General features: G+C 53.1%; 3 protein-coding genes across 3 annotated transcripts; 1 reads left to right on the top strand and 2 right to left on the bottom strand.

Moving 5' to 3' along the window:
- Positions 1–813: 813 nt before the first annotated feature.
- LOC125520274 (A20/AN1-like zinc finger family protein) lies at positions 814–2,818 on the top strand. The gene is made up of 3 exons (XM_087534356.1): positions 814–963; positions 1,125–1,167; positions 1,919–2,818. The coding sequence occupies exon 3, from the start codon at positions 1,932–1,934 to the stop codon at positions 2,439–2,441; it is 510 nt and encodes a 169-aa protein (XP_087390482.1). The 5' UTR covers positions 814–963; positions 1,125–1,167; positions 1,919–1,931; the 3' UTR covers positions 2,442–2,818.
- Positions 2,819–3,382: 564 nt separating this feature from the next.
- Positions 3,383–8,251, bottom strand: LOC125520272 (uncharacterized). The gene is made up of 12 exons (XM_048685153.2): positions 7,502–8,251; positions 6,370–6,581; positions 6,057–6,254; positions 5,895–5,966; positions 5,666–5,761; positions 5,475–5,554; positions 5,316–5,391; positions 5,030–5,240; positions 4,754–4,947; positions 4,572–4,677; positions 4,392–4,481; positions 3,383–4,274 (listed from the first exon to the last, which is right to left on the bottom strand). The coding sequence occupies exons 1-12, from the start codon at positions 8,073–8,075 to the stop codon at positions 3,532–3,534; spliced, it is 2,652 nt and encodes an 883-aa protein (XP_048541110.2). The 5' UTR covers positions 8,076–8,251; the 3' UTR covers positions 3,383–3,531.
- Positions 8,252–8,883: 632 nt separating this feature from the next.
- On the bottom strand, positions 8,884–12,962 carry LOC125520273 (uncharacterized). Its single transcript, XM_048685154.2, has 12 exons — positions 12,425–12,962; positions 12,114–12,316; positions 11,816–12,013; positions 11,628–11,699; positions 11,444–11,539; positions 11,191–11,270; positions 11,038–11,116; positions 10,699–10,942; positions 10,423–10,616; positions 10,201–10,306; positions 10,029–10,115; positions 8,884–9,928 (listed from the first exon to the last, which is right to left on the bottom strand). The coding sequence occupies exons 1-12, from the start codon at positions 12,894–12,896 to the stop codon at positions 9,108–9,110; spliced, it is 2,652 nt and encodes an 883-aa protein (XP_048541111.1). The 5' UTR covers positions 12,897–12,962; the 3' UTR covers positions 8,884–9,107.
- Between the last annotated feature and the right edge of the window lie 2,553 nt (positions 12,963–15,515).

The raw sequence follows: 15,515 nt of genomic DNA, 5'->3' as shown, positions 1-15,515 counted from the left end.
GTAACATACGTATATTGTACTGTGTTTAACAAATACAAAACCATCTGTACACTGCTTGCTGTGGCGAGTTGCAGAATTCAACAAATCAATCCGTCGCTTCCAGCGCTGCCTGCCGGCGCTGCGTCCGCTGCTTGTTGTTGTCCTCACGCACTTGCCCATATGAGGAAACAAAAAGGAAGGAGAGGTTCGAACTGCGGATGGACGAGCAGACATCCCGAACGGACGAACTAACGAGCGAACCATGAGTCCGCCGGAATCACACCTAGGCCGCCACCCCACTGCAAGAACGCCGCCACGCAGCTCCGGTTGGAGAGAGGACGGTCATCTGCCCCGTCCGTGACTCCCCTGTGGTGCTGCAGATAGCGGGAAAAGAAGAGTGAGCCGGCGGCGAGGATTCGAAGGAATCACGGCGGCGGAGCAGATCGAGGAGGGAGAGAGACGAGGGGAGGCGGCGCAGGTGACGGTCGATGGGGTTTGCGGGAGTGAGACGAGGAAGACGGTTCCTTGTCGTCCGCTCGATTTGGAGGTTCCACTCGGTTCCGCATCTGGACCGAATATTCGGTCTACGGGAACGAATTGGTTACCGTTCCATCCATAAACCAAACACGAAGACTAGGCCCAGGAACAGGTCCGACCAATGACATTCCAGTCCATTCCAGAAACCAAACACACCCCAAATCTCCTGCCTCCTGCGAAAAAAAAAACTGAGAAAACAAGTACGATCCGAAAAGCTCCAGGCGGCAATCCAATCCAATCCAATCCAACGGCGGGGGCCGCCGCAGAATGGGAAGGAAAAAATCGGCGCGGGGCCCCTGGGAGGGGCACCCCCGTCATTCCTCCCCTGCCTCCGCCTCCTCCCTTTTATCTCTCCGCCCACCTCCCCACGTTTCGCCCCCCATTTCGAAGCCCACCGAATTCCTCGCGATTCCTCTCCCCTCGCCTCCTCGTCCTCCCCCTCCTAGGGTTAGTACCCCTGCCCCCGCCCTCCCCCCCGGATTCCGCCACGGGTCGCCCTCTCCCCCGGATCCGTCTGCTCCAGATTTAGGGCTCCGGCTCGGCCGATCCGGGCTCGTCTTTTCCCCCGGAACTTTTCGTCTGATGATTTTTGTTGGGTCTCTCTGCAGGGATCGCCGGAGAGGAATCGCGACGAGGGCTTCCTCCTATCAGGTTCGTGGCCCGGCGACCCTCTTTTCCCGGTGACAAACATCTGTTTTTCTTAGCACGTTCTGTGGTAGCCCGTGTGCCTTTATTTCTCCCGGTCAAAAGTCCTGATTTTATCTGTGGCCGTTGATTCCTCCGGCCGCCGTAGAAGCCGCCGGCCCGCTCCGATTTGTTCTCCCGGCGTCCAATTCCGCAGAACGGCGACGAGCCGTTGCCTAATTCGGCGCTCCGGTGTAGTAGTAAAGGCGGCCGGCCGGCCTCCTTTACACGTATCCGCCCGGTGTGTTCGCTGCGGCAGCCGGTTGTTGATGCGGCCGCTTTCGCAAAAGTTAGTGCGCGGATACGGTTTGCTACTTTACGGATTTGTTGCCGCTGTTGCGTAAAGCGTCGTAAAGTCGGGGCCTTTCTTTAGAATTGATTTCCCCTGCTATACTCTGATCTGCTCTGATGCCGGTAGGTGATTAGGCCGCTGTTGGCTAGTTATAAGGCAGGCAGGCTGCATCGTTTAGTGGTAGTACCTTCAGTTCGGTGTTTTGACCAAGCAGCCACCACTACCCTTTTGTAAGATAAGATGCTTTGTCGAGCAACTAACGTACTTTAGTAGATTTGGATTCAGTAGGCCAAAACGTGACTGAAGATTATACATCTGTAAATTGCCAACTCCGCAGTGATAGTCTGAAATACAATTTGTGCCTGTGCTGTGAAGATTATACCCTTGTGAAGTGTTTGTCTTGACCGTGTTGTGTCTGATTTGCAGTTAAATCAAAGTCATGGAGCACAAGGAGACCGGCTGCCAGTCTCGTGAGGGCCCCATCCTTTGCGTCAATAACTGCGGCTTCTTCGGCAGCGCGGCGACCATGAACATGTGCTCCAAGTGCCACAAGGAGATGGCGATGAAGCAGGAGCAGGCCAAGCTGGCCGCCTCCTCTTTTGACAGCATCGTCAACGGTGGTGATGCCGCAAAAGAACATCTTGCTGCTGGCAACACGGCGGTGGCAGTTGCTCACGTAGAGGCGAAGATGCTTATTACCGCACAGCCTGCTGATATCGCCGGTCCCAGCGAGGCGGCGATGGAGAACCCCAAAGGCCCAAGCCGGTGCAGCACCTGCAGAAAGAGGGTCGGGCTGACCGGATTCAACTGCCGGTGCGGGAACCTCTACTGCGCGACGCACCGTTACTCGGACAAGCATGAGTGCAAGTTCGACTACCGCGCCGCGGCCATGGACGCCATCGCCAAGGCCAACCCGGTGGTGAAGGCGGAGAAGCTCGACAAGATCTAGGAAGGGCCCCCCTATGGTCGGCAGAACATAAGGTCCCAAATCAAATCTGCGCTACCTCGTCATCGTGCCTTTGCTGCATTATCCTTTCATCATGTTGGCTTCTGCAATCCTAGTTGTTGTTGGGCAATCGTGATGCACGGCACACGCGCCTCGGCGGCAGCCCCAGGTCCGAACGGTCTCCTTGTTGGCTATGTTGTGTAAGCTTTATTTATGGTCGTCTCTCTGCGCGGCGGAACGGTAACGGTATTGTGGCTTTCGCATTTTGGCTAGCACTCTGTAATGTACTCCTGTTTCCTCCTGGTGTCCGTCTGTCTGTCTGTCTTACAGTCGCAACCGGTAATGGTATCGAGTAAGCGTCGTCGTCTGTTATTATGGTATATCCATGGTCTTTCCCCCTTGTCAATAGTTCCTGTGTTCCTGATCTTCAGGCCAGTTAGCCCCTGAGAAAATTTACATCACACCTGTGCAGCTGGGCTATCTCCACCGGAAGATAGAAGTTCAGTGTCAGGTGAGATCTTGGTGGAATTCTGCTGTGAGGTTGGTTGTGAGATGGTGTCTGATATTATCTGGGGAATTCTGGCATGTCATGCTCGTCTTGTGTGGGAGCTTTGGGCTGGCTAGGTTGGAACACGCAACCAGGACGAAATGCAGTGGTGGCGCTCTGCGTTTGGCCGCTGGGATGGGTTTCTAGGCGCAGTCGTCCGCTGCGTCGTCTTTGCCCGTTTGGCTTCTACGATCATGCTCCCCATTCTACCAAGAATTTCTTGCCTAGATTCTACTGCTCTATGCGCATAGTTTTTCGTTCTCCGTTGGCGGCACGGTCTCTCTCTTGCTCTCGCTCTTGGATCTGCCATTGAATTTTTCGACGGGCTCATCGCTGTCACCAACCCGTACCACTTGAGTTTCTTAAATTTACAGGGTTTCTGGAACTCTGGTGACCCTGAGATCAGACTATTTTTTTTTCGTCTGCCAAAACTTCATTCGCAGAATCAGAAGATTCTTATCCGTTCATACAAATGAAGAACAACTGAATTTTTCAGTTTCCTACTGACCGAGTTATTCAGTAGACCAGACTAGACTAGTTCATTTGTCAGGCGCCGACGTTGAAGTAGACGGTGTAGAACTCGTCCCTCAGCGTGAACAACGGCTCCAGGAGGAAGCTCCTCCTCGCCCCCCTGGCGGCGAAACTGATCGGATGGTACCGCCGCAGCGGCTCGGCCCGTGCGAAGCTCGCCGCCTGCAGGGAAAACCCCGGGCCACAGCCGACCTGAACATTCGCCTTCGCGCCGGCGGTGATCAGGAAGCACCCCGGCCTGGCCGCGAGCTCGAGGGAGACTGATCCGGGCGCCCTGTCGAGCCCAGGGACGACGTTGAACAGAGAGCTCGGGCCCTTCTCTGCCGCCAGCGTCAGGTTGTTGGAGACTGCCATTCCCGGCATGTCGAACGGCTCGATCAGCGCGGATGCAAGCGTCGCCGTGGCGGCGGTGCCGTTGGTGGCGTGGCGCCGCTCGCCCGTCGGCGGGGCGACCTGCCCCTGGGGGACCAGACGGAATGTGGCGTGCACGGCGGCGTCGGTCCCGCCGCCCTCGGGGTGCGGCTGCATCGTCAGGGAGGTGGCTTTGGCGGTCGAGAGGAGGGAGAGGACCAAGGTGCCGTTGCCGGATTCCTGCGTCAGCGTCACCAGCTGGGAGTTGTACGATGCCGGGACAGGGGTGATCCATTCCGAGACGGCGGCGCCGCCGGCCTTGGCGTCCCAGTCTCCGGTCGTGAGGCCGGCGAGGAGGAATGGCCCGAAGAGGACTGCTTGGAGAGTCGCATACTCCGGCCGATCATCTGCAGATGTAAGAGTAAGAGTGAGTTTGATAACTGTGGACGCATGAAGTTGCAAGTTCCTCCGTTCAAGCTGAAAAACATTTGATCCATAGTAAAAAAAGGTGAAATTTCTCAGACCTTTTATAGCTTCTGTCCTCAGGCCAATAGGCAGCTGGAGTGTGAGGCGATCACCACTACCCCACTGCTTGGTGACTGAGAGGAAGGTTCCTGATAAAACAGAGATTGAGTTTGAACTTAGAACAATCAAGTCTCTGTTTCATCAAATATTTGCCAAATATTAGTGGAATGTGCTCTTACCTGGAGATGCCATTTGCAGATCTTTGTCATTCAGTGTTGCTTTCGCACCATTCGGAGATGCCCACGACGGAATTCTCACATTCACCGTCGCGTACTGACCGTTCGTCTGCACGGCATAAAGCAGATTGACTAAACCCCTATCCTTTCCAACGAATCATCATCGAAAAAGTCTCCTGCTTTACCTTCGCCGATATGGACAGCGAAACCTGAAGATTCTGATCAGATGAGCTGAGGGGCTTCACTTGCTGAGTGACAGTAAGGCCTACAGATCTCCAGTTGAACGTGCTCGGTATGTACTGAACGATATATAGCGCCGGTTTGCCGCCTTTCTCCTCGAAGTAGATCGAGTCCCCAAGCTTGGAAAATGATTCTATCCCTGCAGATAACAGATCAGGCAACAATTCAGACATCTCAAATTGCCAGTTCTGAAACTCAGAGATCTGCCTACTACTACTTACCAGTCCCATAGCAGCACCAGAATGAATCATACTGTGTCCCCCAGCCATGGTAGCTCACTGCCTTGGATTTTCCAGGGCCCTGGGGCAGCATGTAGATCATGACGCCGGGGTCCCTCCCTCTCTGGATGCTCAGGACGCCGTTTATCAGCGCACGCTCGTAGTAGTCCGCGTACGCGATCTCTTTCGTCCATCTGAAGAGGTGGCGAGATACCTGCATAATTTCTTTAGCAGAGATTCTTGGGATGACGAGTTATTTTGGTGATCCGAGGATGAAGATGTAGATCACCTTGAGCATGTTGTATGTGGTGCAGGACTCCTCGTTCTCGGTGGTCAGAGTCTCGGCTAAACGCTTTGGATCGAACCTGGCAAAATCATTTCAGAAATGAATTTTCTGACAGAAGACAAATTGTAAACTTCTGGCATCATTCTAGAATCAGTTACGTACCAGAATTCACTGACGGATGTGCCGCCGGTTGCGTAGGTGTGTGAAGAGTTTACTACGTCCATGAAGAACGTTGCGATTTCCTGTTTCACGAATGTTACTGTCAGTCTCACTCTCACCCGAATCAACTCATGCTGAAACAAATTAACACTTAAAACTTCCTGAAATGTAGACTTGGAGGAACTTTTTCTTACCTTGTAGAGAGGATCGCCGGTAACCTCGTATCTCATTTGCCCGCCGACGACGATCGGAATGTGCGTGTTGGCGTGGAAATCCGAAAGACTGTCAGCCTGAATAGGAAACGGGAAGAAGACACACCATTCAGAACACGTAGCTCATGCTTCGAGTGTGTGTTTAGTAAACCATGAAGAAAATGCAGAGCAGGTATCAGAAAGCCACAGGGCGAAAGGAAGCTCGTCGGACCTGAACTGCGAGCAATCCGAGGAAGCACGGCTTGTCGAAAAGGTGAGCGAGCACCAGGTGCCGCTGATCATTCTGGCGAACGGAGCAAAACGTATCAGCGTCAGAGGCAGCATGAAGCCATGAACAGACGTGGCAAAAGAGGTGGTGACGGGGCAAGGTTACAGTGATGGCGTAGAGCTGGTAGAGCACGTCGTTCATGCCGCCGGTCTCCTCGTTGAGGGACGTCCAGTGCCGCTCGATGCTGTGCCGCTGTATGACGCTCCTCACGCGCTCGCCGAAGTAGCCGGCCATGGCGACCACCATGGCCAGGGCCTTGCCGTTGCCGGCCACCGTGTACTGGTCCAGGAGGCCCTGCATGATCTGCGCACCGTCCGCGAGGAAGAAACACAGCGAGAAGGTCAGTCCTCACTCCTCAGCGACGAAGCAGAGTTTCGCAGCAGAGTACGCGATGGCTGCTTGTATCGTATGTGTGTACCTTGTGGATGGTGTAGTAGGGAGCCCAGACGGGCTGGATGGCCTCGAAGCGGTCGAAGAACTCGGCGGGGAAGGCGGAGAGGTAGCCGGCGCCGCCATTGGCCGGCGCCTGCTGGCACGCGTGGAGGGCGTCCACCACGGCGGACATCTTGCCGGCGAGCGTGCCATTGTGCGTGCTCGCCCACATCTTGGCCGCCGCGCTCAGGTAGTGCCCTGCATTGCGCACAAAAGTGAGGTGCCGCTCCATTTGGGTCCGATTGCGAATACTCGTGTATCTATTTTGTAACTTTCTAAAATCCTGGGCCTAATTTGTATTGTTTACTTAAATAAAATCTTGAGTTAGAGACACGTATGATATGTCTTGTTTGAGCCCAAGTTCACCCTGTGATTTAAAAAAAAATATTACAGCCACCCTGCCAAAATATTAGTAGTATAGCTAAAATTGTGCGTGCTCATTTAATGTTGAAAATGAACTGCTGTATGCAAGTTGCCACAAACATATCAAATATTCCAGAACCATCCAAACAAATAGCAATGGCTATTACAAATAAATGAACTACATTTTTGTTGCGGGTAAATAAATGAACTACATTTTTTTGCGGGTAAATAAATGAACTACATTAAGCAAGTTGGCACCAGCATACACAAATTCCAAAAACATCCAAACAAATAGCAAAGTCTATATTAATAAACAAAAATTTAGCAAAAATAAATAAATTGATAACCAAACAAACATACTCCTCAAATGTTGCTATCAAAGAATTGGGGTTAGACAAGGCAGCCGATCTTATCTTCATGGGCCAAAACTCTACCCAACCCTGAACCCCACGGCCCATCTGTCTCAGTCGGACAGAATTGAGCTTTCTTTCCGGGCCTGATATATAGGCCGGAGCCATGAACCGCCTCGTCCTCCATCCATCCAATCCAAACAATCATGCACGGTAGTTAGGGAACATCTTGAATCCTTCTGCTGCTTTACGAGAACGAAACCAGCGCAGGAATCTCATGGGAATTTCACAGAGAATTAACGGCCGGGTTAAATCCCCACGATCGACCTCCACGAATGGCGAGCGCGAGCCACATAGAAAATTGACTGGATAATGTATACTACGGTTATGCGATGGACTACGTACCGACGAAGTGGCCCCGGAGCTCAACGACGGCGCCCTCCCAGCCGCCGTAGGGCACGCCGGGCGCCGGCAGCCCGGCCTGCCTCCGGAAGCTCCACACCAGCCGGTCCACGTCCAGGAGCAGCAGGTACTCGAGGTTGGTCTGCTGCGCGCGCCCGTACACCTCGTCGCCGGGGTCCAGCCGCACGTCGTGCAGCGACGCCTCCACCAGGAACGACGACGAGGGCGGCGCCCCGGCCCGCGCCGCCGACGAGCCGACGCCGCCCTTGAGCGTCCGGTACAGCATCGCCCAGTCGAACTCCTCGGTCGCCGCCGCGGAGCCGGCGGCAGCGGCGGCGAGGGGGAGGAGGTCCATCCACGCGGACTCGTCGGTGGGGTTGAGGTGGTCGTGGAACAGCTCCCGCCACCGCCACTCCTCCGCTCCCGGCGTGCTCTGCAGCCGCGCCCGCACCGTGTGTGACGACAGCTGCGTCGGCACGTTCGTGCACTCCTTGGCCACCACCGCCACGCACGACAACAGCAGCACCAATGCCACCGCCGTCGCCGTCGCCATCACCAGCGGCGGCGCCGGGGCCATTGCCAGGATAAGGCACCCCCCTGGCTCAGCGACCACCACTCCACTCCACAACCACTCCCCAAACAAGCACACACGCAGACGCAAACGGAGCGGCGGTGTGGCTGTGGGCAGAAACCTCAAGAATCCCGGAGGCTTTTATCGCCGCGCCCGTGCGAGCGCGACCACGGTCCACAGGAAAAAGACAGCGTTTCAGTCTCGAGAGATTTAATGTGCTATTACGAACAAGCGAACGAACGAACGGACGACGCACAGTCAAACACGGGAGGATGAGTAAACAAGACCTCTACTCTACTGCTGGCTTATCGGTTTTACTCGGCGATCCATCACGTGACGCACACACGGCGGCTTGTCACATTGCGTCCTCTTTGTCACGTTGCATTCCCGTGATGTAAGTAGCAGCGGGCCAGTACAAGGCAAGCTAGCTTAGCTTAGCCCGCGGTGGAAAACGATTTGAATATGATGGATGGCCGCCATTTTTTACTTCTTCTCTTCATTGTTACAACTCGTATTTATCTGTGGTTGGGGGGTGAAGATTCTTGCTTGTGCAAGGTGGGTGAGCCGTGGCGGCCAAAAGCTCTCGTCCGAAGTGTGACCACACCGCACCGCACTGTGCTCATCACGGTAGGCTATGCCATATGCCTACATATCGAGGATTGTACCACACGTCCACATGAACAATAATGCTACCATATATGTGCACCTAACAGGACGACACTTATGGCGACGCGGCATGAATGAAAGGTGCATGGATCAAGATCCTGGCCAACCTCGAGAAATCTCAACCACATCACACAGACACGGGCCGATCTCACACCGAGATGCATGCACACAGCACTGTTTTCACTCGAGGAACATGCAACAGCGTTAATATTGTTTTGGTGATGGGAGATGCTGCTCCAACAGTACAGGTAGTAATTGTGTGGCCGTGGAACATGTCTCTGCCACTGCCACTGCCACTGCCAGAGCCAGACTGCCGCCACTCTCTGAAGCTCTGGTCTGTCTGCACATGGGTCGTCAGTTCAGCAGCACGTTTCAGCTGTCGGCGGCGGCGGTGACCAGGTTGAAGTAGACGGTGTAGAACTCGTCCTGGAGGCTCCGCAGCGGCTCCAGCACGAAGCTCCTCTCCGTGCCCTTGGCCACGAAGCTCAGCGGGTGGTACAGGCGCAGCGGCGCCGCCTGCGTGAAGCTCGCCGCCTTCCGGAACGCCGCGTCGTCGCCGCCGCCGCTGCTCGTCCGGCAGCCGACCTGGGCCTTGTCGCCGGCGCTGTAGCCCGCGGGCGCCCTCACGAAGCACCCTGGCCTGGTGCCGAGCTCCAGGGACACCGAGCCGGGGAGCCCGTCCAGCCCGGGCACGGCGTTGAACAGGGCCTCCGGCCCTGGATGCAGCTTGACCTCGAAGCCGTTGGTGATCGCCATGCCCGGCCTGTCGAACGGCGCGATCGTCACGTTCGGCCCATGCAGAACAGGAGCGGCGGCGCCGTGCTCAGCGGCGGTGCTGTCCACCACGTACGTGTCGACCACGATCGTGGCGCGCACGCACGCGTCGCTGCCGGCGACGGGCATACGCTCCATTGTCAGCGTGCCGTCGGTGGCCGACACCGACAGGACGAAGGTCTGCGCGCCGGACCGCTGCGTCAGGGTGACGAGCTGCGAGTTGATCGCCTCATGAGGGAGCGCGGCGATCCAGTCGGCCGTGGAGGTGGCGTTCCTGGCGTCCACCTCCCACATGCCCGGGGTCAGGCCGTCGTTGGAGTGCTCGGTCGCGTTAATGGTCTTGTTGCCGTGTGTCAGGCCGGCGAGGAGGTGCGGCCCGAACAGCACCGCCTGGATGGACGCATACTCCGGCCGGTCATCTGCAGAAGAAAACTACCGTTTCAGACTACTTTTTCTTAAGTTCAGACACCTAACCTTCTCCCCAGAAAGATTCAGACATTGTACTCTGAAATTTCATACCTTTGATTGCCTCGGTTCTCAAGTTAATGGGAAATTGGAGCACTAAGGTATCATCGCCCCAGAGTTTTGTCAACGTGAGGAAATCACCTGCGAGAGAACGAGACAAGCTTGAAGCATGGGGATCTCTCACAGTCTCGTATGAAGTATCAGTACAGTTCATCAGTGAAGTTACCTGCAGATGTCAGGTTGAGTTTTTTGCCATTCAGAGTTGCCATTGCGTCAGCTGTGGATGTCCATGAAGGGATCCTCACGCTCACCTTTGCTGGCTGGGCATCTCCCTGTGTGCATTAGAAAGCAAAACAAATGAAAAAAAGTTACACTAATTCTTGCTTGGGTCAAAGAAGATGCAGGCCCAGCTAAGCACCATGGCTGGGTAGTGTCATTCAGAAGCTACCTTGGCAGAAATGGAGATTGTGACTTCAAAGTAAGGATCCGTCGACAGCAGTGGCTTGGCCTGCTGCACCACGGTGAGGCCTGCCGCTTTCCAGTCGAAGGTGCTCGGTATGTGCTGCGCGATGTAGAGCCCCGGCACTTCACCCTCCTCCAGGAAGTATATGGTGTCCCCCAACTTTGAGAACGATTCTATCCCTGTCAATTGTCAATTTAATCTTTGATTTAGAAACAGCAGCAGTAGCAGCAAGATCACTTCCGCGGGTACTGAAAATTTTACCTGTCCCGTAGCAGCACCAGAAGGTGTCATTTGGACCTCCCCACCCCCCGGGGTTCTTGGGGGGGAGGCCGGAAGGGTGCCCGCCGCTGATGCTCTTGGATCGCCCAGGACCCATGGGAAGGAAGTAGATCATGACACCAGGCTGCGTTCCCCTCTGGTTGCCCATGATCCCATTGATGAGCAGCCTCTCGTAGTGATCGGCATACTTGACTTCCTTCGTCCACCTGAACAGGTTTCGGGACACCTGCAATTTATATTGCACAGCAAAAGGCAAGTTCAGAATCTGTCTTCTGTTGAATTATTAATACCTGTGATGGTAGATTGAGTGCAACACTTGACCTTAAGCAAGTTGTAGGTGGTGCAAGTCTCCTCGTTGGAGCTGATTTTGATCTCGTCTACTAGTCGCTTTGGGTCGTGCCTGGCATGCGCAAAGAACTTGAGCGGGGAAATGTCGCAAGGCGGAAATATGGTGAGGCAAGTATTATCGCTCACCAGTGTTCCGAGGTAGATGTGCCTCCTGTTGCAAATATGTGGGAGGAGTTTACAACGTCAAAGAAGAATGTTGCAATGTCCTGTGCCATGGGTTAGTCCAGTATTCAGTTCACCAAAATTTTGAAAAATGGATGGTACTGTGTCATTTCTCTTTGCTGTTTTATGAGTAACATGACATGATAGTTGCACAGTTACAAGTTGATGAAGCTTATGACATTGTCCATCGACGATTCTAAGAAAAATTTCAAGTTACCTTGTAAAGATGGTCACCGACGACTTCATATCTCTTTTGCGCACCGACTAGGACAGGAATGTGAGTGTTAACATGCAACCCCGCTATATCATCATCCTGAAAAGAAAAAGGCCGACATCACCCAACCGTTGCTTAAAACTTCTGAAATCTCAGAAATCGAAATGAAACCCAAAGTTCTCCTGACATGAAGGCTGAGGGGGCCGAGGAAGCACGGTTTGTCGAAAAGATGGGCCATCGTTAGGTGCTTCTGCTCTTTCTGCAGAGATAGAAAACAGCTCTTGTCAGGATTTGATACATATGTACACCGCAAGTTCACAACCTGAACGAAGATCACAAAACACTACTAGTTGCAATGAGATAGTACGATGTTACCGTCAGGGTATACAGCTGATACATGACATCGTTCAATCCGCCGGTCTCCTCGTTCATCGCCTCCCAGTGCCTCTGGATCGAGTGCGTCTGTATCAGGTTCTTCACACGCTCGCTGAAGTAATCCGTCATCCACACCACCATGTCAAGGCCCTTTCGATTCGAAGCCAACGTGTACTGATCCAGAAGGCCTTGCATGATCTGTCAGAAAACAGTAAGTAAAGTGACATGAATGTCAATAACTGGAACCAAATCACACTAAAAGTTGGATTGTGTTTTTTGTTTTGATGCGCGGATCGACCTTGTGGATGGTGTAGTAGGGCGACCAGGCCTCGGAGAGCTCCTCGTACATGTCGAACACCTCGTCGGGGTAAGCCGAAAGGTACCCCGTGCCCATCTTCCTCTGGCAGTCGTCGAGGATGTCCACCACCCTGGCCATCTTCTCCCTCAGGGTGTCGTTGTGCGTGCTCGCCCACATGTGCGCGCTCGCGCTCAGGTAGTGCCCTGCGGACGAACACGTACGTACACCGGTTTCATGATCAAATGAAATGCAAGAAATGTAGCCGGAATGGAGAGATGATGAGACGGCCGGAGGTGGCGGCGGCGACTGACCTACGAAATGGCCGCGGAGGTGGCCGTCGGGCGCCTCCCACCCGCCGTAGGGCTCGCCGACGGTGGGCAGGCCGGCCTGCTGGCGGAAGCTCCAGGTGAGGCGGTCGGGGTCGAGGTAGAGGAGGTACTCGAGGTTGGTCTGCTGGCCCTGCCAGTACATGGAGCCGGGGGCGAGGCGGACGTCGTGCAGGGACGCCTGGGAGAGGAACTCCGCAGGGGCGCCGCCGGCGCCGCGCGTGAGGCTCCGGTAGAGCGCGAGCCAGTCGAACTCGGCCTTGGCGCCGAGCTTGCGCGGCAGGAGCGCCATCCAGGTCGCCTCCTCCGTCGGGTTCAGGTGGGGCAGGCCGTCGTCGTGCTTGCCCTGCGTGCTGTCGTACAGCCGGTCCACGCACAGGTGCAGCGCCGCCGCGCCCTCCATGGCCGCGGCCATGCACAGAAGCAGCAGCGGCACCATGTCCATGCTTCGCGCCATTGATAGATTCTCGGTGGACTGCGGTCTGCGACGCTCCGGCTTGCACGGGTCACGGAGAAATGGAGAGGGACGTATATATAGGCACGAGCCGTGCTACATGTACGGGAAACTAAGGAGCGCGCTAGGCGCCATTCCCCCCCCCCCCCCCCCCCCCCCCCCCCTTCGTTTTTGACAGGATGCGCTAGAGGCGCCATCTTTAACAGCAGGTGAGAAAACTAAGGAAGAAGATTTGTCAGTAGAATTCCGTAGTCGGTTATTCGCGTAGGTGCAGCATTTCCGTATTGGCATTAAGGAAAACACGGTACGCATCATGTATTCATGTCACATGAAAGCTTCCATGGCAGATGTCTCCTCCGGTATCTCTAAACACTACCAAAGGTGAGGTGTATAGGTTCCTCAAAAAAAAAAAAAGGTGAGGTGTATAGGAATTACAGTACATTCTTTTAGCGTGTGTGAATGAATTACCTTTAGCGCCCCGAGAATGAATGAGGAACGGGCCGAGGCCCAACCACGGGCCGGCCTTGTTGAAGAGAAGAAGTACAACCTCTAGTTGCCCTTTTTTTATTTTGTGCTGTATGTAATGTACTTCAGACAGTGGAAGAGAACAATCTGCAACCTGCGTTCTATGATGCACAAAGCAACAAGTTTATTACAACATCATGTCAAAACAAAATACTGCTACCTCCGTCCCATAATTACTGTCCTGGTTTTAGTTCAACAATAATCATGGAATGGAGGGTGTAGTACTTAGCAACCACTGAAAGATGTGATAGGCCTCCATTTCTCCTCAGGGCCTGCTCGGCGTGCCCCAGCCCCCATCCTTCCTCTCCGCCTCCTAATCAACGCCCTCCTCAAACTCAGCTATTGACCCCCTTCTCTCCCTGCCCGTGGCCAATGGTGATGCCTCGCTGATCCGCCTGAGTATGGCCTGCCCAATCCACTTTTTAGTTACCCATTTATGGTTTCGTCTAATGGAGTAAATCGCTTGCGTGTGATAGAATGCATAACATCATAATTGTATATGGCATTGCTGTCCCAATGTTAAATTCTTAAACAGAATGTACATTATAAAGTAATTTGTCTGCGGTATTACTATAAGTACCGGGTAACATAATGGACCGCTAAAATGAAGTTTTTAACAGCGCCTCAAACTCTCCGGATAATACCAAATCCTCAAATAGTTCCTCAAAGTAAAGGTAGTCCCAGGTTATCTTCAAGATCTTGTCTGTTTGCCCTGCTGAACTTCACAGTCTTGCAGGGCTGCAACTAACCTGCCCATCTCTTACACGCTTCTGCTATTCATGGCAAGGTGGTACATATGCAACAGGTACCGGGATGGCTGGATGCCAGCCATGTTAGCCTATCTCAAAATTTGGCTTTTTGCTAGTTCATGAACAAACACCAAGAATCAGTTCCTACTAGTGTATTAGGTCCTCAATATGGGAACCTTTTTTCAAAACCTCAGGATTTTTCTTAATTTCAAGATAAGGGACTGAGATAAGGTAAGGAAGCAGTTGAAGCTATATTATGCACAAAAGGTTCCACAATAGCAAATCAATTATGATATTTATTATCTACATGAACAAAAGCTTCCACAATAGCTAATGCCAACCATGGTCTTGTCAACATTGTAGTTCCGTGATCAGACAAACAATAGGAAACAATTATAGCTACAAGCAAACAAGTTTCTACAATAGACACTATTAGCCCAGATAATTCGAATGACCTTGGCATTATTGTTTCATTACAAGGCAAACAATAGAAACCATGCAGTTGCATGAATAATAGTTTCAGTTGTAGCAGCTACTAACCTTAGTACGTCTTTTTTGTGGAGCCTGCCATATGAGCCCATGATTGCAACCTAAAACTCTGAAGTGCCCTTGGCGCAACGACCAATGATAATTGAGAGAGCGCAAGCTTCCTGTAACCAAAGGTGAGGTGTGAAGGAATTTCTGTACTTTCTTTTACCGTGCGTCTGAAGTAATTACCTCTAGCGGTCAAAGAATGAATGAGGAAACGCGCCAAGGCCCAACGACAGGCCGGCCTCCTTGTTCAAGAGAAGTAAAACCTCTAGTTGCCCTTTTTTATTTTGTACTTTAGACAGTGCAAGAGAACACACTGCAATCTGCATAGTATGATGGGCAGAGCTTCAAGTTTATTACAGTATATAATGTCAAAACAAAACAGTGATAGGCCTCCATTTCTCCTCAGGGGCTGCTCGGCATGCCCCAGCCCTTCTCCTTCCTCCCTGCCTCCTAACCGCAGGAAATCAATGCCCTCCTGAAACCCCGCTATTGACCCGCCTTCTCTCCCTGACCGTGGCCAATGGTGATGCCTCGCTGTTCCGCCTGAGTATGGCCTGCCCAATCCACTTTTTTAATTACCCATTTAGGGTTGCCTCTAATGGAGTAATGGCATACATGATAATTGTATATGGCATTGCTGTCACAATGTTAAATTGTTAAATGGAATGTACATTATAAAGTAATTTATATGCAGTATTAGTATAAGTACCGGGTAACCTACAGAAACGCTAAAATGAAGTTTCTCACCGTGCCTCAAACTCTCCGGATAAAACCAAATCCCAAAATAGTTCCTCAAAGTAAAGGTAGCCCCAGA

This window comes from Triticum urartu, chromosome 7A (genome assembly GCF_056163025.1).
Source record: "Triticum urartu cultivar PI428250 chromosome 7A, HENAU_Tu73, whole genome shotgun sequence".
In the NCBI taxonomy this organism is placed as follows: domain Eukaryota; kingdom Viridiplantae; phylum Streptophyta; class Magnoliopsida; order Poales; family Poaceae; genus Triticum; species Triticum urartu.
Note: the sequence above shows the minus strand (reverse complement) of the source record. Positions and strands in the feature narration are given on the sequence as shown.

Coding starts and splice junctions, on each gene's coding strand:
- LOC125520274 (XM_087534356.1), top strand. CDS start 1,932: ATGGAGCACAAGGAGACCGGCTGCCAGTCTCGTGAGGGCCCCATCCTT.
- LOC125520272 (XM_048685153.2), bottom strand. CDS start 8,075: ATGGCCCCGGCGCCGCCGCTGGTGATGGCGACGGCGACGGCGGTGGCA. Junction 5,555..5,665: donor CCGGCGATCCTCTCTACAAG/GTAAGAAAAAGT, acceptor TTCGTGAAACAG/GAAATCGCAACGTTCTTCAT. Junction 5,241..5,315: donor CCACATACAACATGCTCAAG/GTGATCTACATC, acceptor GAAATTATGCAG/GTATCTCGCCACCTCTTCAG.
- LOC125520273 (XM_048685154.2), bottom strand. CDS start 12,896: ATGGCGCGAAGCATGGACATGGTGCCGCTGCTGCTTCTGTGCATGGCC. Junction 12,014..12,113: donor CCTACTACACCATCCACAAG/GTCGATCCGCGC, acceptor GTTTTCTGACAG/ATCATGCAAGGCCTTCTGGA. Junction 11,700..11,815: donor ATCAGCTGTATACCCTGACG/GTAACATCGTAC, acceptor CTATCTCTGCAG/AAAGAGCAGAAGCACCTAAC.